Source organism: Dromaius novaehollandiae, chromosome 2, assembly GCF_036370855.1.
Source record: "Dromaius novaehollandiae isolate bDroNov1 chromosome 2, bDroNov1.hap1, whole genome shotgun sequence".
Taxonomy (NCBI): Eukaryota; Metazoa; Chordata; class Aves; order Casuariiformes; family Dromaiidae; genus Dromaius; species Dromaius novaehollandiae.
In genome coordinates this window covers 145,721,525-145,749,064 of record NC_088099.1, presented here as the reverse complement: position 1 = coordinate 145,749,064, position 27,540 = coordinate 145,721,525, and the positions used below count along the sequence as shown (strand labels likewise).

Sequence of the window (27,540 nt, the reverse complement as noted above, 5' to 3'; positions counted from 1 at the left end):
CCTGCAGCTTTCTGAATAAAATGGCAAGTGGTAATTTGTGAGCGCGACTGATACACTTTGCTGTCCCAGTTACTGCTCCTTTCCCATGTCCAATGACTGATGTAATATATGGACACATTCAGCAGTGGAAACGCGCTGGCATAGCTGAGTGTATCAGGCTGAGACTCCTGAGGACTGCAAAACCACCATTTTCCCCAGTTGAGAAATACCATGGACTAGTCATAGCAAGACTCCTTGTTTTGGCTTCTGGAGCACACATTCTTGGTGCTGTCAATACCTGCAGCATTCATCTCGAAGACATTGCTGCTGGATCCATGTAACTAGCTGCAAATCTCAGCTCTCCTTTGCTCACCACCCCCTCATCTCTAAAAGCTCCTATCCCTCACGGTGACAGAGAAAAGTCTGAAAAGCTGCGCCGGAGGCAGAAAGCCAATGGGGGATCCCAAATTGCCCCTCAGCCCGCATCGTTCTTAACCTCCCCCCTCCTGTTTTTCCAACACTTGATCCTGCCTTCCAGGCTAGCTCCGGCGGGTGGGAAGGAGCGGAGAGCCGAAATCCGGCGGCAGAACGGCGAAAACACCCGGCAGGGGCCGGGCTGGGGAGGCTTCCCAGGGCCCCGCTCCTCCGCGGGGCCAGCCCCGCTCCGCCGGCCGCGGCGCTGCCCAGGTTTTCCGCTGCGGGGCGGGGGGGCGCATTAGCCCGGGCAGCCCGGGGCGGGGGGAAAGTTGCTCGAATTCGCGAGGGGAGCGAGCGAGCGCCGGCGGCGGCGGCGAGCCGCCTCCTGCCACTGGCTGGGGGAGCTGCCAATCTGTGTTGTAATCCTGCAGGAATTTCTGCTGGGCTTAACTGCGAGCCGCGCCGCTGCCGCCCCGCACTCGGGGCGGAGGGACGGCGCCGGAGCCGGCACCGCGCAGCAGCAGCAGCCGCCCGGGAGCCCCAGCGCCGCGCGAGCCTCGGCCGGCGGCGGAGCGGCGCGGGCGCGGAGCGGGCCGCAGGGCGCCCACCTGGGCGCTGCCGAGCGGCGCAGCCCCGCTTTCCCTTTGTGCTCGGCCCCGGCCCCGCGGAATAATGCGGGGCGTGTGGCTAGCGCTCACCGTCAGCTTCGTGGCCTGCGCCTCCGGGCAGCCGGTGAGTGGCCGCGGCGGGGGAGCGCGGCGGGCGGGCCGGCCCGCCGGGACGGGACGGGACGGGACGGGGCGGCTGCGCTGCGGCTGCCGAGCGGGGAGCGCGCAGCCCCGGCGCGGCTCGCGTGGGCCCCGCGGGAGGAGCGCGCTCGCTGGCGGCGGCATCTGTTGATAGCGGAGCGCTCCTCGGGGACGGAGCGCAGAGGAGAATAAAGCAGCAGCAGAAAAAAGCCGCCCTCTCCGCCGAGAAGGTGAAGCGGGGGGCGCCGTCCCTCCGGCAAGCTTCATCCCCAAGTTTGCCGCGGTGCCCGCCCCGGCGGGGGACGGCGTCGGCCCCCGCCCGCGTCCCGGCTGCGGCCGGGGGACGCGCGCTCCCCCCCGCGCCTCTTTCCCGGTCCCTGCGGGGGACGGTGCGCGCCGCGGGGAGGCTGCCCGGCGGCCGGGCCGGGGGGCTTCGGGGTGCCCCGAGCCGCAGAGGCGCCCCCGGGGGGGGGGGCCTGGCTCCCGGAGCCCTGCCGGCGCTGTGCCCCTCGGGGGTCTGCACCCTTCCCACCCCAGAGGTGGGACTCGGCTGGCTGCACTTTATTTGAATTGCCAGCCAGGGAAAACCTTCCTCCCGCCTCCTCCTGGGCAGGGAGAAGTAAACGTTTCCTTGCAAAATACCCCCCCCCCCTCCGCGGCCGGTCCCCTTGCTGGCGCGGTCGCTCCGCACGCCCGGCTTCGCGCCGCTTTCCCCCCGGCCGCCGCGGGCTGCCCCTCTGCGGGGCGGCGGGGCCCGCGGGGGCGGCCGGGCTGGGCTGGGCTGGGCTGGGCTCGGGCGGCCGCGGCGCCCCGGCGACAGGCGCGTTTCGTGGCGCGGGCTGCGCGGCTCCCCGCCGGCGGCCGCGGAACAAGGGCCGCTCTGTGCGCAGCGCCCGGGGGAGGCGGCCGCGGGGGCGGCCCTTGCGCGGCTAGCCCTTCCCGTGTGGTTGTGCTCGCGGTGCTCGGGATAACGCCGCTGTTCACCCTTTGCAAAGCCACAAGTGTATTTGCTAAGCGGGGACCTCCGCTTAATGCAGTGAACTCGGTTGCTGGGATTTGCCCCTCTCGACGAGCCCGTCCCTCGGCGGAGCACCCGCGGCGGCGGCCAAGCCTTGCCGGAGCGGCGCGGTCCTGTCGCCAGTGACTCCGAGGTGCTTTGAGGCCGTCGCGCGAGACGGGGGCGTGCGAATGACACGGCTGCAGCGTTTTGGCAAATATTAAGAAAAAATAAATGGAGGTTTTGATGTGACATTAAAATACCATGGCAATTTAATCCAATTAAAATGAGCTGCTCCACTGAACTAAATAATATCACTAGCTTCAGTTAACTTTTGAAGTTGTCTCGTTTTTCTGTAAATTAGCCCAGTCACAGACTTCATGAAATCTGGCTCATCCTTAATGATTTGTAAGGATACAATTGCAAAATTTCTTAAGGGCTAATTAAAATGAGTTGTGTAAAACACTAACTCCAGGTATAACTAACTCTAGGTATAGCTACACTGCAGAAGCACCCATTTGCTAATGAGGTACAATATATTTTATTTTTATAGAAATGCTGTTACTATGAAGTTCTCTGGTGTAGTAACTGTGAAACTGCCACGGTAATTAGTAAAGTATTAGGTTTTATGCTTTTTGCCTTAGGCCGGTGATGCTCACGCAGCGTGAGGCGGGTTGTCGGGGCGCGCTGGTGCGGCGTGGTTTATGGGGTAAGGGGGAGAGAGCGAGGCAGGGAGCCAGGCTGCCTGGCTCTGACACAGCGCCCTCGCGGCTGCGAGAAAGTTGTGGAAAGACTGGAAAAGTAAAGGGAGGTTAATTTTATTTTTTCTTTTCTTTTTTTTTGTTTTCTTTTCTTTTGCTGGGCCTGGCTGCAGCTGCATGGTCTCTCAAGATAGGATTTTATAGACCTGACTTTGGGAGAATATAAGTGCCAAATGTGTAGCCACTGCCGAATGCTGTCCTGGTAGTAAAAGGAATTTTATATAGATGCTTAAAAAACCTGCTAGTTCCCCAGAGCACTGTCAAGTGGTTTCTTCTCTGAATTTCTCCCCCTTTGTTTGGTTCTGCTATTTATTATTATTTTTACTTAGACAAGACAAAAATCTCTCCCCTCTGAAGAAGCAGGGGTCCAAGCGTTTGTGTTTTGGGGAGGAGAGGAAATAAGGAGACTGTTTCCTAAAGCAGTGAGTTCACTGTGTTTGCTTTATGTTAGTAACAAACCCCGCGGCTCAGCAGGGTGGACCAAGTAGATGTCAGAACCACATTAAAGACGTGTGGGAACTGAAACCCACCACTGAACCTGGGATCAGTTTGTGTGTGTAGTGTGCACGTTAGTGCGTCCTGAAGTGGACTGTGCAGCCACAGATTGCCTTGTGCATGCTCTCCGAGCTCGCAGCCATTTGGGGCTGGCGTTGGGCTGTTGAATGGGGAGGATGAGCTGGTCACGTTCATGCCAAAGTGCTTGTGGTGGGAAGCGTTGCTCTCTTCAAAACTGGTGGATTGAGGCCAGGGCTCACTGGCTGAGTTGTTGCCATCAGTGCAGTGTGTGGTGTGACGTCAGATTAAAGTGGGATCCAGTCATCCCTGTCAGGCCTGGAAGAATGTTGTGGGCTCACCCAGGCTTAGGTGAATGAAAGAAACATGCTTTTTAGGTACCATCATGGCTTTCTCAGTTGCTTTTAGGAGAGAGAGGGGAAGAGAACGACATAAAACTGCTGGAAAGAAAAGACAAACTCTGTAAGTCTGATGAGCCTTTTAAAAGGTTTGGTGGGGCTCTGCAGAGAGCAGAGTCAGCCCTTGCTGATTTTAATAGCAGCAGAGTTTGGTGACAAGTATCTGAGTTGTACTTGTCAGTTCTCATTTTGAAGATGCTAAAATACCTTTCTGTTTCCTCTGGTTTCACATGAGTGGGACTAATAGTTTCCTCGGATTTTTGTGATTGGGTAACTCCCCAGCCAGGTTGGTGCAGGTGTGGATGAAACTTTGCTGGCTGGTAGGTTCTTCTGCCTACTGCATCAGAACACTGTTCTCACAAAGAGGTGACTAATAGCTGCCCTTGATAATCACTGGAGTTTGCTTCATGCTGCCCCAGCAATGCATGTGGTTGGGTTTTATGCTTTCGATAAAACGCAGCACTGGAGCAACTAGAGTGTCAACATCAACTGAGTGGTCCTCTTGTTTCCTCTGTAAGCATCAGAGACTGATATGTTGACATAAATATAGTTATGGAGGATGCTAGGGCAATGTTTGCTGTCATTTTGAGAAATATTTACTCTTTTGGAATTGTGATGCTTTAATTTTCCTACACTTGTTTCTAATAGCTACATTGCTTTTGAATTTTGGAAAATTGGTTTTGTGTTGGAGAGGAGGAATGTTTTTTCTGAAATACGCAGCTAGACTTTGGAGATAGTTATTAGAGGAGAAGTGCTGAAGAGATAACTAGAATTTCAAGTTTATGTACCATGAGTGTGTCTCTCAAGCGTGTTAAATCTGCATTGCCAAGCAAGTTCCAAAGAAAGATAGGAAACTTATTTCATCTTGATTTATTCCCACGCTTCCTCAACTTCCATGAACTTTTTCTTCTTGCTGTAAACTTAATAAATAGCTGTCCGTTCCTTTTGTGGCTTGGCAGCATCTGGAATTGGGTAGCATCCTCTGACATGGCTGATGCTCTTTGTTCTAGCGAAGCACCAGGGTGGACCCATCCAGCAGCTCCTCACAGTCTCATACGCTGGAAATCTGTTTAAGCCCTGGCTTCTGCCTCCAGTCTCAGTGATCATGATTGTAGTGCTGAACTGAACTCCCTGCGGGAACTCTCCCCTTATCTGGGTGTTCTCAGGAACCTCTTTCTGGGAATAGGTTTCCCTCCCAGGTTAGCTTATCTTTTAAAAATTAAACAACAGATGATTCTTTACATGAGATCAAACACTTAGAGCAGTTTCTCATTTTAATATCTTAGCCCTGAGGTCTGCATTGGATCCGACTTAATATTCAGGCCTAAAGTGCAGAGATGTATTCTCTACATTTTTTTCTAGATCTTTATCAAGGAAGTAGATGGGAGCCTGGTCTTCAAGGGCAAGTCAGGACAGATTTCTTGAAGTTTAAAGTCTGGTATGGAGATTGTGGTTCTTGAGCAGATGATACCTCCGTGGTAGGTTTGATGTAATTGCTGCAGCTGATGGGATAAATATGGTAGACTTCAGAGAATTAGCCATAGGTTGTCTGCCTTGGGTTTATTTGGAGTTTCGGGGTGTCTAAGCCTCTGTGGTCCTCATCTTCAGTATAATCTCAGGATGGCCAGATCAAGGCTCAATTTTTGGCTAGCAGTGGTGCAAGTTATAAAAAGCCCAACTATGATCTAATCCTTCCAAAGAGGATTGGGGGGGGAACCTACCGGCTGACCTTGGTGAGGGACGTGGCATTTCAGTGGGAAATCCTGAGCTCCTGGAGAAGCTCCTCAGAGCTGCAGCAGGAACCTCCAAGAAGCAGCCAGTCTTATGGAGAGCTGCTTGTTTGCCCTGCTCTTCGCAGCCAGGTTTATTTGTCAAGCAGAGGCATATAGATGGCATTTATTAATTACATTATCTCACCAAATTGACTTTTGCCATTGACGAGTTTAAACATTTTCCTTATGGCAAAGAATTACAGGCTTTAGTCTGTACTCAGAGTCTGAACAAAGAAGTCTTGTCTGGTTAAGGAGAAGTACTTTTTTGTCATCTTATTAGATTTGACTGACTGTATTTTTTTTTTTTTAACAGAAATGTTGTGTTTGAGAATGGGAAGCTTATTCTAGGCCCTGTGTAAGAGCTTGAATCTAAGTCAAAAAGATGCCTTCTGTGTCACTGCATTTAAGAGAAGATGCACAAGTAGTGAGCAAGCGATTTGGTGTGGATTCAAGTTGCTTTACTTTCCATGCTGCTGCAAGCATGAGAGAATTACTTTAGGCTGTTCTGTGAACAGATTGTTTGACTACCTTCAGTTCATGCTTACAAGAAAATAGTAAACTGTTATCTATAATCTTTTCAGGAGTGGTAATTTATTCGCAGGTTACACTGCACTATTCAATGATTTGGGAACAAGATTTCTCTTGCTCATATTGAAGGATAATTTGCAGTCTCTTGAGTAAAGACTGCATTAGTGTTTGACCCTCTAATAATGACGGTTCTATGTTGTTTTCTTGATTAGCTCAACCCTGAGGGATGCTATCAAAAGAATATTAGCTATTTAGGCAGAAATACAAAATACATGTAATCCTCAAAAGTACTGGAAAACAGATTGCTGTAGAAGGAAAAAATAGCATGAAACAACCATTCATGACAAGTAGTTTTGCACTGAACAAATTATTTTTGTCTAAGTCTCAAGTAGGGGGTTCACTTGAAGTGAAATAATGACTAATAATGCAGTGATGAATCTGCAGAAGTTGGCCCTGTCTGTAGATAGGCTATTACTGTGTCACATTAGCCGTGCTTAACTAAAGCGTGAGCTGGACCTCCAATTGGAAATCACTATTTTTAGTTTTATATATAAACAGCTTCCTCAGAAATCTCCTATCTGAGCTAAACTATTTTGTTCCAAAGGTGAATTGATTTGGGAAAGTTCAAATAAAAACCTGTTTGACTATGTTTTATGTACTCTTATTAAAGGTAAGGAGATGAAGGGACTTGCAGAAGGTCAAACAGCCTGTGGTATACCTAGGAGCAGAATCAAAATGTTCAGATACATTCTGGTTGCTAATCACAATGCTAGTATTGTCTGTATTTAAACATTATGTTGTCAGACGTGTGTTGCTTCTTCTTGATTAACCATAATGAAGTGTAATTTTCTCTAGAGGCGCTTCCATGTTAATGGAGCCTGCTTGTCACCTTTAAGATCAGTGTGAGATGGCCCATCCTTATTTTTTGAACAATATTTTGGAAGTGTGAAGCTAATGGTCTCACAGAGGTGTGGGAAACAGTGCTGCTAAAGCATTATAGTCTGGGAGCTGAAGTACTTCTTGGAGAGCGGTTGGGTTTGTGACTGGTCTGGCCTCAAGGCTAAGGATGTTCTGAGAGAAGAAAATACTTCGTGTGCTTGCTGCCGTGTGAGCTAATAACATCACTAGGTCTTTCATCTCTCCTGCCTTCCCCAAGGTCCTCTTCGGTATGTCTGCTTGTGTCCTTCTGTTAGATATACAAGTACAAGTGAGCCTTCCTCTTTCTCTGGGCTGAGCTGCATGAATTCCAGCTGTGCCTGATCATTATTGGTGAAAGCGCAGTACCTGCCTGAACATCTGGCAGAGCAGAGCACCTAAAGGTCACAGCTGGTAGCTGTGTTCTCCATGCGCTTGGTCTCTTGACTTGAAAAGCTGAGGCATGTTCAGTATTCAGATTGGGATCTGCAGGGAAGACTAAAAATGAGTTTGAAGATATGAGAGTTTGGGTACTGATGTCTCTTATAGGGCGTTGGAGAGGAGAGCTGTCCAGAAGACAGATACTTCCTTTGCTTGGTTAATTAGTCTCGCTTGTTCTGGATGTGGAGATCCTGGAATCAGTGCATCGTTTAAACTTATTACCAGTGAAAACCTCCGCAAAATCTTTAAGTGATTTCAAAAGACTGCAACTCCACATTCAATATGCAGTCACAGAGGTTTGGCATGTATACTGTTTTTGTTATTTAAAATGAAAATCTGCAAAGGAAACAAAGGGTAAGGTGAAGCCAGCTCAAATTAAGGGAAATGCACCATTGTTGGGACATACAAAATTTAAGCTTCCATTGCATATAAATTTTTGACATTGCATAAGTAAAAATAGGTATGGCTTAGCCCTATAAATAATAACAGTAATGTATTCTTCCTGAAGCAAAGATGTGCACAGAACAATGTTGCTGAGGAACAAGATTCTGAGTTTTTGGTTAAAGAGGCACTGCAGAACATCTGATTCCTATCCTGGCTTTTGGACTGCATCCCCTTCCAGGTGGGAGTTCACAGATGCCCCAAACTTGCGCATGCCACTGGTGGCAGTGGTTAGTGCACGTTTCTGTGCAGCAGGGGCAAGGAACATCCACGAGCAGAGCATGTGAAATTGGTTGTGTTAATAAGTTGCTTCCATAAGTTTCATTGTAAGAAGGTTAGAAGTTCTCAAGAACTGCTGTAGCAGCACATAGTGTTAGAAGATTAATACTGTAGGATTATTAGTGATTTAAGCATCTGTAGCATGTGGTACTCATAAATCTTTCTTCATGGTAGAACAATAAAGATGACTAGTACTGGAGATGGATGTGAAAAGTTACAGAAGTGCCATATACAGCTTCTAATTTCTTGTCTTTGGGGTTATTTATAATTTTCCAGTTGTGTTCTCTTTGATTATTTCTCATCTGTGAAGGCTGGCTTTTTGACTGTAACATCTAACGTGGTTTGAAATGAAACTTCTTGGAGTATGTTTGAAATTAAGTGTCTGTGGAGACTGTATTCCAGAGAGCTTTTTGGTTCTCTGTAGCTGTTGCTGTTCTAACTTGGAAGTTCTTTGAAACTTTGTGCGTGTGTGTATGTGATTTTTATATAGATCTTTATTTTATGTATATTTTTATTTTTTATTTTATATCTACTTTGTGTGTGTGTGTGTGTTTTCTTTTATGAAAGGCAAAACGTCTTTCAAGTGTCAGGAAAAGAAATGCCCTGCAGAATGTTAAATAGTTAAATAAACAGAACAAAATTGCTCTCAAAATTGTCTGTCTTTGTAATTCTCTTGGCCTGGAATTAGAATGGGAAGGGCATCTTCTCTGACCTAATTTCCCAAGAAAAAAGCCTAAAACAGAAGTGGTCTGTATAAATATTTTTTTCCTCTTGTTTCTTTACTTTTGATTTAGTACAACAGTTTTGTAACAGCTTTCCTCTCTAAATATTTGTTCCTCCTTAGTTCCCACAGGTTCTTTTGATTTCATATATTCCCCTCGCCCCACAGCACAGCCTTCTCTTTGCCGTCACAGTGCTGCTAATGAGATGGGCACTGTGTTCAGTGCTGTGAAACATGAATGCATTGATATCACTTAACAGCCTTATCTCCAACCTATTGCGTAATGCTTGGAAACCTCCCTGCAGGGTTTGAGGATGAGGAAGGCGGGTACAATGGGTACCAGTTAAAACCAAATGTGACGGCATTCATGCTATCATCGCTCCTCAGAGCGTCTTTGCCCCAGCTCAGGCTCAGGAATAGCCTTTTGCTGGGTGGGGAGGGAGCAGTGAGCTCATGAAACCATGCTGCAGCTTGCTGAAATGAGGGAGATGCTGAGCTAATAGCTGCACAGGAGCATCAGGTCTAAAATAGTTTGAGACAGTACTCCTCATAGCATTGCTGCTCTGAAAATGTCATTTTTTTGTATGCTTTGTAACTGTAGGGCATTAGAAAGGGGAGATGACCTTTCTTGCTTTTTGTTCCTATGCTTACTGTGATTCAAAACCTTAAAATCTTCTATCCTTGGCTGTTGTGGGGTTTGGTGACTTCTCTAATGCTGCTTTGCTGACTGTCGGTGTCTCCTGCCTAACCAGCACTTTGTGACCTGTTTTCTCGATGCAGGTCTCTCCTGGTGGATAGCTGTATTTGGTCTTCCGGCTGGTGGCATAAACTGTTACTGTACACCACAAGCTGGGTATGCTTGATAGTGATGTAGTTTCCTCAATAAGTTTTTTGAAGATCAAGAATCTCCTCTATGGGCTAAAAAGTCTGCTGGGCTTGTGGACCTAATATAGTAGGTCTACTGTAGTCATGCTCCTATTACTTTATTTTTTGTTTTTCTGAGCTTCTCTACATGCACTACAAGAATTAGGCAGTTCTGGGTTATGACTCAAAAAATAGTTTAGGAATAAAATGTTGTACTTCTATAATGTACAGATAGGAGTTTGTGTGATGCTTCTTTACCAGGCAACTTACTGCTGTTTCACCTAAAATCTGAGGGCTTAAACTTACAAGGGTATTTGGCTCTGGGAACCTCAGGAAGACTGAGGGGACTAATTATGGTGGTAAATGTGGCCAGTCTCGTCACGAATGGGTAGTATCCCTCTTTATGAAAACTGTGGCTGTAAAGAAGGTCAGAGCTGGCACAATTACTGTAGTGGCTCACTTGAAGTACATGTCTGTTTATGATCAGAGATGAAGGTGTCCTGAGAAAGGATTAGCAAGGGTATTTCTTTGGATTTCTCTGTGGCTTTCTGGAGATGCACAGGGAAAGCCAGCCCTCTCCACTCTCTCTCTTTTTATTTAATTTAGCTAATGTAATTGGAAAACCTCCTTAGAACATTCTCCGGCAGAGAGACGTAACATCTATACAGTTAGTAGTGTCACCCGATGGGAGAGAAGTTGAAAGCAAAACAAGGAACGATAGGAAACTAGGGATCAATGTTTCCATGCATCTTCGCAACCCTCCCAGAAAGCCAGGCTTGCTAGAGTGAACCCACCTCTGAATTTTAAGAACTGAAAAAAGGAAAAGGCTGAACTTTTAAAGACTTCTTAAGTTACCATCAGTTTTGTTTGATAAGCTCCTCAAGGGTGCGTTTGACCCCCAGAGTTACTGTTTTGCTAATATACCCCCGTTTTACCCTTTGAAGCTTTCAGTTTTGGGGTTTGGGCATTGCTGATGTTTTATGGATTGCAGTTTTGTAAAATTTCGTTTGTGAGTCAAAGCCTGGACGTGGGCGGCAGTAGGGCGTGCTCTATTGCCCGCTCCTTCAGGTGGCTGAGTTAGGAGGCTGCATAACTAGCTGCTGTGTACACCTGGGGACGGCTCTTTGGCCTTTGCCCTCCCAGCTGCAGCACTGCTGCTCCCTGACCCTGTGATTCAAGGCTGTGCATACGCCCTGGAGGGAAGAGATGGGTTTGCGTTTGAATCTTTAGCTTGGCACTTCCCAATTTCACGTCATTCCTTGCTGTGATGTTAATGCCACCTAGCTATACTAGCCATATTTGGGGAGCATTTGGTAAAGAGAGGGTGGGCAGAGAAATGGTTTCCCAATTTATGCGGACTTATGCGCTTGTCATATCTGAAATGTGTGACCAGTGCTTATAAAGGATGTTTTTTGCAAGTGCTCTTAACCTCATGGTATATGTCAGGGACTAGAAAATGTGGGCTATTTATAATTATCCACAGGTGGAGAGCAAGGCAGCAATACACTGTTAGTAGTAATTATCAGTAGTGTGTAAGTTCATCTCTTAAGCTGTTAGTTCTAATGCACTAAAAAGTATTTGATCTGAAGTCTGGCACAACCTTCAAATGGAAGCGTTCAAAGGAGTCCTGACCTAATTTTGCTGAGAAAATGTGCAAGTCTTCCTTATTCTGCTAATTTCTTGCAGAAGGTTTCAGTGATAAAGTCTTTGTACCTTACACATGCATATATTTTACTGCAGAGCATTTGAATAAAAGCAGCCATTACAAGCCAGGTGGTAAATATAGCACACAGCTTAACAGAAATGACCTTCAATTAAGCAGAGGCGGTCCCTGCTACTGCGCTGTGCGGGTGTCAGTTAGCTTTCTTTAAGACTTCTCTGCTGGCTTTTTTTGTGAATAGTTGCAAAGCCTGAAGTGCAGCACTAGCTATGTGTGTAAGAGAAAAGACTTCCTGCTTACGCTGAACTCTTATTCCAGTGAACATCTCAAAAATGTGAAGTAACTTAAAAATTTGTTTTCTTTTCCAGGGAAGTTAATCATTAAATTATAAAACATTGTCCACTGAGCTATGTACATTTTTCTGTTAAAGCATGTAACATAAATGCTCTAACTTTCCTTTGGATAAATTGAAGCAGATGTAATGCAAATATGTCTTAATGGGTTTTTACCTTCGAAAGAAAATGGGGGGAAAAGAGTCCATTTTCCAACAGTTATTCAAGACAGCGTGCTGTGGTGGTGGCTGCTGCACAAGTGTTCCTTGCCGCTTTCTGTGCGAGTGTAGGCTGTTCTATCGTAAGATAGAAACAAGCAAAGCAACCTGAACTAAGGGCTTTTAAATTCTGTCTACCCTGTCATTTGTGCACTTTCTCATGCTGTCATCACTGTAGTGTTGTTGCAAGACTACTGGTTTCCTATCGGAAATGTAGCTTTTAGTTCAGAGTGCTTCTTTGGCTTTTGCTGTGGTAATTCTGAGCAATACTGCACGCTGCACAATAGCTATAGCATGATTAATTGTAATTGGTACCTTAAGTTCTTTATTTGCTCTTTTTCTCTACAATCCCTTGTGCTTCCAGTCTCCTTTAACTGCATTTTCTTCCCTCTCCCTGCTGCTTTTGTGCTGTCAAGCAGGCCAGGTGACTGTTAGTATTGGCACTGCTCTTCACACTCTTGTGAGTGCAAGATCCAAGGGCAGAAGCAAAGGTAAATGAAAAATTGGGCCTGTTCTGGTGTTTTGCCCACCGTCAGAAATCTTTCTCTCCGCTTGCTCAGCTCACAGTGGTTTTAAGTAATAAAAAGGGGGAGCAGCAAGGAGAGGGCTGGGAATGGCGTGATTGAAGTACTGGCAAAGCTCTCTGAGAAGAGGCAGTTCTGAACTGCTGGCAAATCTTGGCCTGACTGTAATTGAGGGAAAACCTGGAGGCGACTGGTCTGATGTGCAGGAATGGAAAAGACCTGCTGTATCGGAGACGCCAGTTCCACCTTTCCCATGTCAGCCGTGTCTGTTTTGACAGCACTGGAGCAGGTGAATCAAGTGTTTAAGCAGACGTGGATGATTTGAGCACCGTATCCCTCATCCCGTTTGCTTTCTGGAAAGTGTGTGTGTATAGCCAAGCTTTGCAGCTTGGCATTGAGCTTTGCTCTCCAGGCTTTCTTGGAACCCTTTTTATTCCTCTCCTGGGATTGGGAAAGGACGGGAAAGACAGATGCAAAATTCTGATGAAGCTGGTGCTCTTCCTGCGGCTTACGATGTTGCACCAAAACTTGCTTTTGTACAAATCAACGTTTGACTGCTTAAGTGATTAGTGACTGTGCTCGCTCAAATAGAGGGAGCGCATGCAAAAGTTAGGATTAATTTGAGAAATATCAGGTTACTGAGGGCGCTTTAATCAAGGTGACAGCTGCTTTCCTTATGCTCTACTGAAACAAGATATTCCAAGCCGTTAGACAAAGCATCACCAAATATATTAACCTCAGTGCTTTTATTCTTTCCACAAGTTGGTGGAATACTTAGTCCTGTTCGCTAATGAAATACTGGAGTAGTCACCTTTTTCCATGGATACCAGAGGGGAAAAACTGTGAATATTACCGTCCCGAGACTGCATGCGTGGGCACACGTGTGCACTAACAAACAGCGTTAAAGGCAGGCGGTGCTGAGAGGGAGCCGGTTTCCCTCCGAGGGGGTAGGTGTCCTGCGCCCGGGGGCCGCTGGCTCCGGCCTCCCGCGTGGCGGCTTCGCCGGGTCCGCGAGCGAGCGGGACGGTGGGTGCCGGCAGGGCGCGGGAGGATTAGCTGGGCTCAGCTGCGGCTACCTGCGTGCCTGCTCGTATGCACCCAGCGGCGGGAGCAACCTGCGAACGCAGCCCTCCTGCCCCCACTCTTCCGCTTGCCCTTAAGTCACCGTTTCTTTCTTTGGCTACTTAACCTGACACACTTCATCAGCAATTCAGGAGTGAAAAATGGGAGGTGCTGCTTGAAATAGCACTGATGTGCTGCTCTGGAGAGGCTTATTTGAGGAACAGGCTATAAGAATCCTCCCCAAGCTCTATTTATGTCTCCTGTCTAATAATACCTGTTGGTTTTAAAAAATCTCCCATGGGTGTAGTACTTGCAGGAAAATACAAAAATGCCCTGCCAGGTTTTGGATGCAATTTTGTTTCTGGTGATGAAGGACAAACATGAGTGGGGAAGAGGTTTATGTGAAAGAGTAAGATAGATAAAGACCTTAAAACATTAGTTTCTGGCTTTATTGTGGGGTTGTGACCAAAGTTTTAGTAATCAGCCTCCTATACAAAGCCTTTTCTTAATAGGCACTTCAGGGAAAACTAGTGTCTAGCTGGTTTTGATTGCCAGAGCCTTGCTCCCAGGATAGTCCCAGGGTCATAAGCCTTGGTTTCCTACAAGGCGAAGGGGTCTTTCCCCAGGCCTCTGCAGAAGGGTCTGTTGCAACAGGCAACAGCAGAAAGAGGGAGGTTCAACTGGGAAGCCTGAATACGTAAGACGACAGGGATGAGAGATTTAAAAACTGTGGAAGAGGCAAGTGTAATTTTCCAATTGCTGAGCCTCACTGTACTGAAAGTGTAACTCTGCCTGTTACGAGCCATTTACCACTTTCCCTTTCTAGTTAGGATAGGCAAGAACTAGGAGTGAAGGGACTTGGAAAAAATCAGCTTGACTAAACTTGACACACAGAGATATGATAAAATGCACCAGGAGTTTCACCGGGTGCATTTGAAAAGATGGTTATTTAAAATGCTAACTTAAATACATGAGGAAGGCTGAGCTGTGGAGAGAGGGAAGATGGGCAAATTCCAGCTAGGAGTTTTTGCAGGAGGCTTCTTGGGCACCAGCAGCTCCCCTCGTCGCAACTCTTGTGTTGCAGCGGTGTTTCCAGCAACGACTTGGACCCGGTGCCTTGCTCTGGCCACCGATCCTTCCCCAGCCAGCTATGGAAAAGCACATCTGCATCTCACTTCATTTGTGGTGGATGATGTGAAATGTTTCCAGAGCTGTGAACACTTGTGGAATAGCTCTGATACTCCCATCAGGGCAAAGAAACAGGAGGAAAGTTAAGGCGTTGGTAGAGCACAAGCTCCATATTTCCTGGCTTTCAACCATTTGGTCATTTCTAACTGCCTAGTTTAGCCTTTCTCGGTTGCACCTATCTTGGGCCAAGGCTGTGCTATGTGGAGTCAGTACTGAAAGTCACGCTTATTGATGTGGAGAAGGCTGCTCAGGAATGGGGAAACACGAACGTCTGACAAAGAGCTTTTCTATCTAAAGACTTTTACCCTTACAATGTCTGGAGAAATAGGTACAAGAGCAGCAAATGAGCAGACGACTAAGCCATAGGCCTAAACACTGACAGTTGCGTCCAGGCTTTTATGTTGGGAATGGTTAAATAGAGCTCTTCTAGGAAAATTGAATGAGGTGTGTTAAGTCCCTATTCATGAAGGAAATATCCTGCACATGCCTGTTCTGAAAACTCTTGTCATTGTCGCCCCCCCTCCCCGCCCCTGCAATGCAAGCGGATCCTGAAACTGTGAGGCTGACCTCTTGCATGAGGTGACAGCTCCTTCCAAGGGAGAAGGAACAAACATCAGGGAAACTTAAGGCAGAAATGTTCATATAAGAATATTTGAGGGATGTTTTGCTTTCTTTTTCTCTATATATTTTTAATTTTCTCATGCTGGTGGTTAGAGGAATCTGAATGCAGTGTGTTCATTAGGTGCAATACAGGACTTGAAGCCTAACCAAAATGAGCAGGCATCACTGGACAGCCATTGAGTACATGCTCGGGAACTGACTCCTTTATTTTCTCTTGGGTTTTGGGAGATGAAGGGCGATGTTCTTTCAGCCCTCCTCCTTATTTAAAATAATATGTCGGCATGCCAAGCAGAACAGGATTTATTTTTTTCTGATGGTTAGGAGAAGCTCGTGATTAAAAAAAAAAAAAAAAAAAAGGTAGTTTGTGACTCTTTGTTTGCTTTCATCTATTTTTGGTGCTTGTGTTTGTTATACTGTAAAGCATTCACAATATGTATAAGAAAGTATATTTTCAGGAAAGTTGTGAAATGGGTGATGTTTTACAAAAGAACAGCATGTCTCTTTTGGCAGCATCATGGTCAAACAAGTAAATATGTGTCTTGGTAAGGAGCCCAATTTTGAAAACACTTATGGATCTGTCCCATCGTACAGTCTTTAGTGTGTTTGAAACACCACAAATGTCAGGCCGAGTATTTTTGTAACTTTTTTCACGTTTCATGATTTAAAAATTATTTTTAGTTCTGTTATTTATTGTTGCCCTGTTAATGCACTGGATTCATAGTACAATTAACACAAGTTAGGGATTAGGTAGCCCGGAACTCCATTAGTGGTTTCTCAGCACTTTCTGTGGAGGAAAAGATAGCTCAGCACCTACTTTGTTAATTTTTGACATTTGGATGAAACTGCTGTTGGCAGAGTTTATTTGGGGGGGTTGCATTTCCAATGTGGAGGGATCCACCCTCAACTAACAAAAGTCTTTTTTCTGCTGAAAATTTGGTAGAGGGGATGGAAAAATGCTGCAGCTGTTTATCTCCCGTGGGTATGGAGAGGCATCGAGAAAGTCTGACTGCAAGACGCAGGGAAAGAATAGAGAAGAGCCACGGCGTGACTTCACGAGGTGAAAATGGTGCTGTAACCACTCACGACCTAATAACATCGTTCCAGAAAAGCTGCGTAAGCTTTGGAAGAGGCTGCAGCTGCAGGCTGGAGGCAGGCAGCTTTCCCTGAAGAGGCCAAAAAAAATCCATTTGCTGTAACTCTTCACTTTTTGATTCCTTTTGCTTCTTTATTTTGTTCCCTTTCTGCTGTTTGGAGGACGTCAGTCGGGTCCGCACCGCAGAGGCGGGCTGAAGCGGGAGCTCGCAGTGGGCAGGGCGGCGGGGAGGGCGCAGGTGCCTGGCCGCGGTGGCCTCCGCGCGGGAGGGAAGTCCGCGCTGGGGGTTGCCCCTCCGCTGAACCGCTCGCGTCCACCGAGCAGCAGCGGAGTCACGGCAGCCCTAGGAAAGCTTTCGCCCGAGTGTCGCAAATAGCGCTGGGGAAGATGCGGGCAGAGTAGTGCTGGGTTTGTGTGCGAGGCTCTGGGAGATGACCCCGCGCTTGGAGAGCAGAGGGCTGCTTCCACGAGGGGCAGTGGGACAGGGCGGCAGGTTGCAACAGACTGTTTGGGTGGAAAGAGGACAAATAATACCGCTAGGAGGACTTGAACTGAGGGGAAAGTACACAAAAGGACAAGGTAGCTGTGTCAATACGCCATATTATAGGAAATTTCTAGCTCTGTTTGCAACACGGGCAAATCAGTCGGGTGGCGTTACTGCTTTGTTGTGCTCGTGTGAGAAGCAAAGAACCTGTACCGTACTGGTCCATCTCTGTAAATCTGTGTGTGATCCAGTGCTTTCAGTATATGGATTAGCAACTAAGTTGAAGTTTGTGTTTCTGAATATAGTTTTGCTTATGCATTAGTGCTTATGGTTATGTTTTTTCTTATATGTATGATGAAAATTGGTGAATATTTTATAATTATGTGAGCTATTAATGCTTATCTAGCTTTTGCCTAATAAATATTTATTAACTGCGAATATTAGTCATTAATGTCTGATAAATGAGATTCTCCAGGAGGCAGCTAGAGCTGAGAAGTCCCTTCCCCCCCCCCCCCCCCCCCCTTTCTCCCTCTGTGCAGTTTTACATTAAGAGAAGTATTTCCCACCTGCTGCTGCTTGCCTGAGGTTGGAATTTCCCCCTTTCACGACTGGTCACTGGGTTCAGATGGAGATGTGGGCGTCCTGCATTTTCCTAGCAGCCAGAAAGGGGGTAGTTCTCCAGGACAAATCCTCTTAGGAGATGTGAACCTGTTTGCCTCACAGGGAGGATTGAAGTGGATCATCTGTTCCAACCAGTGCTGTGCTTCCGTCTCTGGGAGTCGGATAGATGTTATGGATGTTGCAAAGCTGAGTTTCTGAACACATTTTTCTTTTTAAAATCTGCTTTTAAATGTCACTATACTCATCTCTAAAGCATCCAAAATTGACAGATTTTTATTTTTTTCTCTTTCACAGCTAGACTCTTTTTGAGGAGAGGGAAGTAGGAAGGCAGTACTAAAATAAAGCATTAGGCTGTTTGGGATTGCTGGTTAAGCTTTAGGATCGGTGGAGGGCAAGTCTGTGAGTACTACAAATGCCGTTTTCCAGAACAACATGTGCCGTGGGCATGTAGAGCTGCTGGTTACTGTCTTTGCTTTGGAGGGAAGGAGGAAGGGATTTCTACAAAACGGGAAACTCAGTAGTAATTCAACTGTTTGCATTATAGTAGTTTGATGGGAAGGGCAAAACTGTTTATATATGAAAGCATCATAAGTTGCAGGGAGGTGGGAAGGAAGGAGAAGGGGGAGCTAAAGAGCTGGCCAGACTTGAGATGCTTTTGTTTGTTTAAAAAACAAACAACCAGGTAAAAACTCATCAAATGAAAAAAAAAAAAAAAAAAAAATCTTCCCCAAAGTCTAACTGGTTTTACCATGATCAGCTGCTGCGAACTGCTTTTAGGAATCAAAACAAGTTAGTGACTTTACCTTTTCAACTGTAAAGTTGCTTTTGCATCACAGTTCAGGGATTTCCTTGCCACGGGCCTGATGTGCACAGACTATGGAGAGATTTTAAATTATATACTTTCACCGTTTTAAAAATCAACACTTTAACAATTTTAAATAAGGGTCATTAGATACTATATTGATTTCCTTTTCTGTCATTATGTTATGTATGAGGTTTTATTTTTTAACAGATCACAGAATATGAGACTTTGAGGATTAAAAGTAACTTTGGAGGGTATAATTACAACTTGGCTCTCTGTTACGCTTGTTTTGTAAACTGTTGCTGTGCAGCTGAACTTACCCTTTGAATGAAGCCTTATGTACCACAAGAGTTAATATTTAAACCAAACCACCCACTTAAAATTGGCTCCCCATTACCCCAGTTACATTAAATTAGAAACTACAGGAATGGCGTGAAAAAGTTCTTGTTTTGTAGCATGAGCCTCTCTCCCTCTCAGGCATCCAACTTATTTCAAGTTGCTTACTCTGAGGAAAACAGAGTTCAGTCCTTCAGCTGCGTGTGGCCGTCTCGGCACAGCAAAAATAGAAACCAGCGCTATCCCAAGTGCATAGTTCATCCCGGCGTTAACGGGCATTCGTGGAATACAGTAGATGCGATGGATTCCTTCAGCGTGCTGCGTCCGTGGGCCCTGCCGGTGGTGCCCCGCGTGCCCGTGCCTCCCGCGCCGGCAGAGAGGCGCCTTGGGGACAGTGCGGGCAGCCCCGCAGCTTGGCCGGGGCGCGCAGTGGCCCCGCCGCTTCTGGTGAGGTAAAAATTGGCCTCTCATCCACTTAAGTCATGGGGAAAGGCCCCCTGGTCCCCTTGCTGAATTTGGGCGGCAAAGCGAGTCGTGTGAGCTAGCAGAACCAGGCGTTGCTGGTGGTCTTTGGGCGAAAGCACGTTGCTTCAAGCCGTACAGAGAATGGGCATGTGCTAAGCTCATATGTGAAGAAGCAGCTTCGCAAGCTGTGTAAGAGCTGCTGGGGTATGATGTACTCTTCTGCCCTTCCTCCTCTCCTGGAAACAGTATTGCTTGCTTCAGCCCCTCCACCGCGCCAGCATTGCCAGTTACTGCAACCAGAATGGAGAGTGGGCATCGAGGTCGCTTTCGCTGTTGAATATCCAAGATGGTCAGCGCAAAGTAGATCATGCTGCTAGTAAACCTCTCTTTGCCTGATTCTGAGCAAAAATCTGCTAGAGGAAGAGAATTTCTTAGCTTCTGTTAAGAAATTTGGGATACTCACTTCTGCTCTTTGTTGTATCTGAAAAAATGTCAGGGAATTGAGTGAAGTTTGTATTGTAGAGGACAGAGATCTTACTGCAGCGTACAAAAAAATGGTAGCTTTGAGGATGCTAAAGGATGAAGTGATCTCAAGTATAAAGGAGAATACAGAAAGGATTTTTTTCCTTTCAGAGTGAAAACATGAAAAAGATAACTGACCTGATTTTTGTTTTTTGTTTTTTAATAATTTGATAATAGATACACACACATCTATTCCTCTATTCTTTTTTCTAGAGGAATAAGCATCAAATGCTGGAAATAAACATGGTATTTCAGAGAATGCAGTTTAGGTGGCCTTTCAGCAAAGCGAGGAAATGCTTTGAAGTGTGTCTTGTGCAGTTACAGTGAAAGGCAAACAAATGACTTTTCATTCATTAGGATGCATTTCTAAAGACTTTTTTTTTCTAATAGACCTCACTAAAATGCTTCTTGAACACCAGTTCTAAACACCAGGTCACAGATCTTTCTTCTCCCCTTTCAAAGCCAGACTAATAAGGAGGTTTGAGGATTTTAATCATCAGGGAAGAGAGGCTGAGCAGTGATTTCTTCTTGCAGCAATCAATAACAGCTAGTGTGTATCCTTAGCTCTGGGTCATCATGATCTTTATTTTGCTGACTTTACCATACCTGTGGTAGATGCTGTAGAAGAAAGAGTTTTGCTTGCAAGACAATAAATAGCAGTTGACCTGACTCCTCAGTTAGCTCTCTTTGGCTTCCTGTGATTATTGACCATTAAATAAAAGTTTGTGTGATGGTGATATGAAGTAAGAGTTTTGATGGGTATAAGCTGCGTTCCAGCTGGCCTTGATGTGTTAGATATATGCAGGAGGTGTTGTCTGGGGAGGCCAAGGAGGCAGGTAATGATGTTCAGGTTAGGTGCATCCCATCTGTTACACTTGCAACTATGTCATTTTCCAGGACTTCTTAATTATAGGTGGGTGCTAAATAAGAATATCCTAGGGGTTGAAAGCAAAAGCATATGCTTGTATGGTATCTTAAGGTATTTCAGAGTTGCAAGTAAGAGGGGAATTAAAGAAAATAAATAATGAAGAGAACTTGTGTTTTCTGAGCAGTTCTTCACAGCATGAATTAAAAAAAGAAATCAGAGCTAAGCCATGCTTCCAAAACCTTGAGCGCGTGCTTCATGTTAAGTATGTTGAGCAAGCCCACATGGGTCCTCTAGTGGGACTCCTTCTTGTGTGTAAAGCAAGGCATCAGCAGGGATATCTGATGAAAATGCAGGCTCAGAGTCATAGGCTGTGGGCAAGTCAATGCCACCCCAATGTGTTCCTGACAGGGTTTGGCAGCTCTGGCTCAGTACTCCATGGAGGCGGCTGCGTGGTTGGGGATTGCTCCAAGAAGGGCCTGAGCGTGCTCTTGTGTGCTGGCAATTGACTGGTACAAGACCATTTTGCATGAAATTGCACACACGCACTTTGAATGTGCTCTAGGAAATAAAAACAGTGAGCTACAGTTCTTGTAGATAACTTTATAAATAAGACAAGTTGGGCTTTCTTTTTTACTTCAGATATTCATTTTTGAGTGAGGAGAACTTTACTCTCCTCAAGAAGTCGTCACAGGTGTCCCCAGTGATGGCAAAGCACTTCTTTTGGAGGTGCTTCAGAGCATTCCTTCTGATGAGAGAAACATGTTGGTTTTTGTCTTTGAGCTATTGTTTAAGGCTATATATAGTCTTGAGAAGTCCACACTTTGGTTTATGCTTGACTCTATTTTTTTGAGAGTTTTCTCCTATGGAGCCACAAGTGGTGGTAGTGTCATTCTTTAGGTAGAGCTGTACAGGATTGTGGTGGGAATCCATGTCCATTCAGTCTCTCCCCTCCATCCCCAAATATTTCATATTTCCTCCTTCTCATGAGCAGATCTGAAGATCTGCATCTCTTTATTTAAATTCAGCCACCTACTAGGAATAATCAGCCCTCCGCTCATCCCTCTTAACTTTTCCTTGAAAAGTTTAATTTTTTTTCTTTGCAAAATAATCTAGGCAATTTTGTTTCTCCACAGAGAGGGGATAACAGTACAGATTTCATTATAAACACATTGAGTAATGCTGCCCAGGTTGCTTTATTCAGTATTATGTCTTAGTGAAAAGATTGTGAAGGAAGCAAGACCCACCAAATGTTGCATTAGAAGGAGCAGCCTGCTTAGCACAAACGGAGAAGCCTTCCTGTTGAGGAGGAAGAACTGACAAATGCAGAAAAGAGGCAGCTGGCTGCCTTGTAAATTTGTCCTACTAACTGTTGCCTCTTTAAAAAAAGAAAAAAGGGGGAAGGGAGATAAAAATATGAATCAAATTATATAAACCCAAGTCAATTGATGTGCTGCATTCTGGCAATTAAAATTATGAATGCTGCTCAGAGGGAGGGATGCAGAATAACTGCAGACAAACATGGAACGCTCTCAGTGGAAAAAATGAGCAACTGCAGAAGAGACTCCTGTGCTAGCTGTTCTCTTATTTCTGTCAGTCATTCAGACAGGGAATTCAAATGAAAGAAATGTGTAAGTTTTGACAAGTTTTCACCTCACTGTCTGGAAAAAGGGTGCTGCTTCTGTGCCTTGTGCAAAGGAAACCAATAGTCGTCATTGCCTGTATAATTCTGTTGCACATCGTTCTTCAGCGTGACTAAAGCAAAGCATATTTAGTGCCTTTATGCTTTATGCGTGTGTAATGTGCCTGTATTTGGGTTATGTAATACTTTCCATTCTAAGCTCTTCTTGCAGACTTATTCATGAGGCACTCTTGCTTTTCTTACTTGCAGATGGCCTTTGATAAGTAGAGCAGTTTCCCACTCTTCTCTCCTCCCAAATTCACCCCCAGACTCAAACTAGTAAATGTGGTAGGGCTAAGCCCCTGCAGCTCAGGTCTGCCTGGGCTCCAAGCTGCTGGACACCACTGCCTTGCTCTGTTGGCTGTGCTCATGAAAGTGTGCGCGCCAAAGAGAGCGGAGGTTTGCTGGGGCTGGGATCACACTGTAGTGCCTTGTACAGGCAACAGCAAGCGTCTGAACATGTAGGTTTTGGTCTAGCATTGAGAAGGCCAACTTGTTCCACGTGTGGGTATTGGCCTAGCAGTGCAAGCATTGAGCATGGGAATTTCAGATGTGATTATATTGCAGAGTTGGGTCCTCCTAAGTAGTTGACATCTAACACCTGCACTGAGCCCTCTCCCTTAGTTTTGGTCTCACATATACACCTTCCATTGTGGTCATTTATATTTCTGACTCTTCTTTGTTTTCTGACAAATAGACCAGCATTGGTCCTGTCCTGCACAGATCAGACACAGGTGAGGTTTAGTTTTAGGATTGTAATTAGGTTTAAATTCCTTGATTTTATTTCAGCTGTGGATAAACAGCTTGGTACCATCTATTAAATGCATTGCATTTAATAATTTCAGGTCTGTGCAGGGTTTGTTGGGTTTTGTGGGGTTTCTAATTCCTCACCTTTCCTCCAATCCCCTTTCTTTTCAAACTGGAAAACAATTTTGCCTTAAGTCTCTGACTTGTGTGAGGTGTCCAACATTGCTGTAGCTGGCAGGAGCAGAGCTTGGTCAGTGCATCGCAGGATCCATTCCCGATGGCTTCCCTGTGTGTGTGCTGGGTGTCACATTAGTTGTCTGTCACTGGGACATTCAGACACAAAAGTGAGGACTGACCTGAAAGTTGCCCCTGCAGATGCCTTCTGAAGTCATCCCTGTGGATGCCTTCCTTTCCATATGCCAGGAGCTGTGGTGCATTTTATGACCATGTGTCCATTGAACATAGGCGGACATAGCAAAGTGCAATGATGTAATGTTAAGCAAGACTGTTACTAACAAAAAGTTTATGTTCCTCTTATCTAGATATGTTAATTGTTTTAAAAACTAGGAATAGAATGGCACTTTGCTTTCTTTGCTAAGATTTATTGAGAAAAACCTGCCCAGTAGCTTGGAACACATGGCAAGGTATTGTAGATTTAAATTGTAAAAGTTGGTCAGGAAAATGAATACAACATTCTTCTTCTGTCAGCCTACTGGGTGATCTAAAACTAAACCAACAAAAAATTAAAACATTGGAAAGCTTGTATAGGGCTTCATAAAATTCTGTTTATATGCTTTGAACAACAATAAAATACTTAAGAAATATTGAACAATGCTTAAAATTTATCACTTGAGTTGTGGTTCACCTCTTTGAGCTGCTGGTGTAGGTGGTCTGCAACCTGAGGCAGGTATTGCTGATGACCTTATCGAGCATTTTCTCCTGATTGTAACAGTTAGAGCCTTGAGTAAATACCAGTTTTGGTACCTGAGGGAAACATGAGGGTTTACAGATGTCTCTTTACTGATTATTCTGTCCCATGTTGGGGTGGTGGCGTGTGTGTGTGTGTGTGTGTGTATCACTGCTTGTTGGCTTAAATGCTCCCCTTACCCCTTATTTTTTTTCTCGTATGCGACTATCCGCTGTAATGAAAAGCCAGTACTAACCCTGCGTTAGGCGATGTTGGGTGGTGGTGTTTGTGCTTTTGTTGATTGGTGAGGCCAGCTGGAAACTGTAGCTGCTGTTGCAGTCTGCCTGTCTGTAGCTTGTTGCCCCTCTTGTGCTTTGAGCCATGGAAGTGGGTAGTTTTGTTTGCTCCCTTGTCTCTCCAAAGCTGTTTTGCTGCCCCTGAGCTGGAAAGCCAGCCGGATGTTTAGGTGCCGGCTTCTCTGTGCATGCAATAAGGTTGTACCTCCAAAGCCAACAGCAAGTTCTGTTCCATTCCAGAGGATCTGCAAAACGACTTTGGACTTTGCCAAATCCTTCCCTCTCTGCCTTTGGGCCTGGCAGATGAATGTGATTAAAAATAGATCTGGCTGCTAACTGTTTGAATCCCCAGGTGGCTGAATTTCCATGTAATAAGACTTTCACCGTAATTCATCCGCTTGGGGTGTATTAGCAATGAAAAGCCGCCTTTCTGCAATCACAGTTTTATTCATTACGTTTTGTTTCTGCAGTGGCTTGGTCTTTATGTCACTCATCTTTCCTACTAGGCTACTGTAAAATTGGAGATCCTCTGTTGAAGAGAAGCTAGATTGGCAGATTACACCTTTATTGTACATCCTGGAGCGTGTCTTTTCCTTCCTTTCTTCCCCACTCCGCGCTCCTCATGCCGGCTGAGCTGCAGAGCCGAGGTGGTGAGACCGCCTTTGCTCTCCCTCCCGGTGGAGGAGGGAGCAGCCGGCCGGCTGCGGGGAATGGCACCCGCGCCGCAAACCCGGGGCATCAGCGCGTGAGGCGCTCCGCGTGGTACGTGTCCTCAGCAGGTCTGTCCTCAGCAACGCGGGTCTCATCACCGGCTGAAGCTGCTTCGCCAGCCGGCAAGGAGAATGGCGACATCCTGGAAGTTTGAAAGAAAATGATACAGACTGGATGGCAAAGTGGGTTTTCCTTTTGGTAGCTGGTCTATTTGGCTGGGTTTCCCCGACAGGCGTGCTTCATGCGTGACCCTTGGGGAAACTGATTTCCAAATATTAGTGTGGCAACTCGGCTGATGTCAGCAGTCAGCGTGACCTGCCCATCTCCCTCGAGGTGTGTGACCTGTGAGTGGGTAACGTTTGTAAAAGCCAGATATGCCAGGGAACGTTTTTCCTCCCCCTTTCCAAGTGAAGTTTCAGCTTTTGTACCTCTCTCTTCTCATATATGTCAAGGCAGTTCATGCAATACTTGCTTTGAGGTTTATTTGAAAACACAGTATGATGTGCAATGTAGAATTTCCACCAGTGTGTGAGCTGGCCCTTTTTCACCAGCCTTTGCAGAACTCAACAGGGTTAGCATAAAATAGTCAATGAAATATTTACGGGGAAACAGGGGTATTTTACTGTAGACCTATATTTTTCACTCTATTTCTGTAACTTAGCTTAGACTGTCCACTTTTAGAAACAGTATATACACTATAAAGTTCTTGCTGTTTGTACATCCTTTAGGTATATCGTGTCAGACGTTTGTATACAAATATACCTTTTTGATGTAGTTAACTTTGGTTTTTTTTTTCAGTGTTGTAAGATACTAAAATTCCTCCTGTTTCTTGAAGCATCTTGCCTTTGTTAGCATATAATGTTTCTGCAATTCATTAAGCTTTATAAGAGTTAGTTGGTAGTGAATGAAAAGAATCGTAGGTATTTTAGGAATCTGTGAATAGCTATTTCATAATAAAGGGCTAGTAAGAGGGGAGCATTTTTTTTCTGGTAATTTGAGTTTCAAGAAATGTGAGTATTAAGAGCTCAGTATTATGGTCTCCTTGCTAAAACTTAGTATCTTAGCTGTATAAAAGAAAGCTGTAGTCTTCAATGAGATTGTGCAGAGATAAAAGTACAAATCTGTGCTGTGTCAGGATACTTCTTGCCACAGCATTAAATGAACACTGAGTTCTCTTTATTAAAAAAAAAAAAAAAGAAAGAAAAGAAAAAAGTGCCAGTGCTATCTTTAGCATGGCCACAGACTAACGCAGAAGAAGGGTGATTGGATAACACATCTCGTTTGAGCTCTTGCAGAAAGTAAATAAGTTAATTACTTGCAAATTCTGTAGTATGCTACAAGTCCATCTCTGGCAAGAAGTGTTAAATAATTTTGATTTGGAAAGATACCTAGGAATGATCACGTTACCTTTAGAAAAGTAATTTTGTTACGTTTGCTGTGCTCTGTATAGTGGATTGCAGTAGCTGCTGCGAGAGCCCTTCAGCCTTAATGCCTTCCTTTTAGGAAGCGATATTGTTAATGGGAAGTTATACAGATTAGGTTATATCAGTGCCTGGTTTCTATCAAACAGCTTGGCAGGAATTGCTGCATACTCTGCTAATAGATTAGATCCTCTAATGGTGCATCTTTATAAATGGGATCTCAAATGATATACTGTAGTACTACTTCTGTTTTATTACCGTACTTAAGAGTATTGCCTTTAAATCATGGAGGCTTATTGTGCTTCAGTTTACTTACATTTAATTTTTAAGCAAGTATTCCCTTGAGCTATGTATGCAGTTTTACTTAAGCCACATAATAAGGTAAGTGTCAGAGGTGGATGATTGTTTAACTGCCATGGATTTTCACAGTATAATTAATGTTTTCCTAAACTTATTCGGTTTTGTATCTTTTTCAATTAGTGTCCAATAAAAAAAGATAGGTTTTTAGGCCACCTCTGTTCTCTCCCCCCCCCCCACCCCCCCCAATCAATGTGATTTAACTATTTTAGGGCCTGGGAGAGAGCTCTCAGGTTTGCCTTCAAGGTTTCAGCAACCTATAAACTTACAGGAATATGTTAAAGTCTGAATTTTGCTGAACTTGTTCTTTTTCCTCCTCTCTCATCAGTATTGATCATGAACGGGTTTTCATAATTTAAGGCTGCGTCTTACAAGGGCAATAATACTACCCGAGCTCTGTGGTATGGGTCCAGCCTATGCATGGCAGGGTGCATTACCGATGCCCAAGGGGGGGCGTTTTGCCACCAGAAGTTCCAACAAAACAAAGGGGGGTTTTGTTTGTTTTGGGTGGTTTTTTTTTTTTTTTTTTTTTTTTTTTTTTGTCAGAAGCAGTCTTAGGATTTTTCTATCAGGGAAAGTTACTGCAAAATAAGTAAGTATTACACTTAGTGCTTATGCTGTACCAATTTTGAAAATGATATCCGTTTATTCCTACAGACAGACAGATTCAATTCAGTGCTAGTGGTTCCAGATGTATTGTCTCTATCGGCAAGATGCAGACCAAATCCTGCCTGCATATCTGAAAGAAATAGAAGCATTTAGATGATGTCTCACTTTACACAGGAAGAATTTTAAGCCAAGAAAATAGAGTTCATCAAGCAAGCTTTAGTCTGAGAACAGAGTTTTTGCTTT

At 45.1% G+C, this 27,540-nt stretch overlaps 1 protein-coding gene across 2 annotated transcripts in view; it reads left to right on the top strand.

Annotated features, from left to right (window-relative positions):
- The first annotated feature begins 797 nt into the window (after positions 1-797).
- Positions 798-27,540, top strand: part of SDC2 (syndecan 2) — a 63,061-nt gene continuing 36,318 nt past the window's right edge. The window contains exon 1 of one of the 2 annotated variants that reach the window (XM_064507698.1): positions 798-1,128. In XM_064507698.1, the coding sequence (XP_064363768.1) occupies positions 1,069-1,128 (60 nt within the window). In that variant the 5' untranslated portion in view covers positions 798-1,068. The remainder of the gene's footprint in view (positions 1,129-27,540) is intronic. The other variant, XM_064507699.1, reaches the window with a different exon arrangement.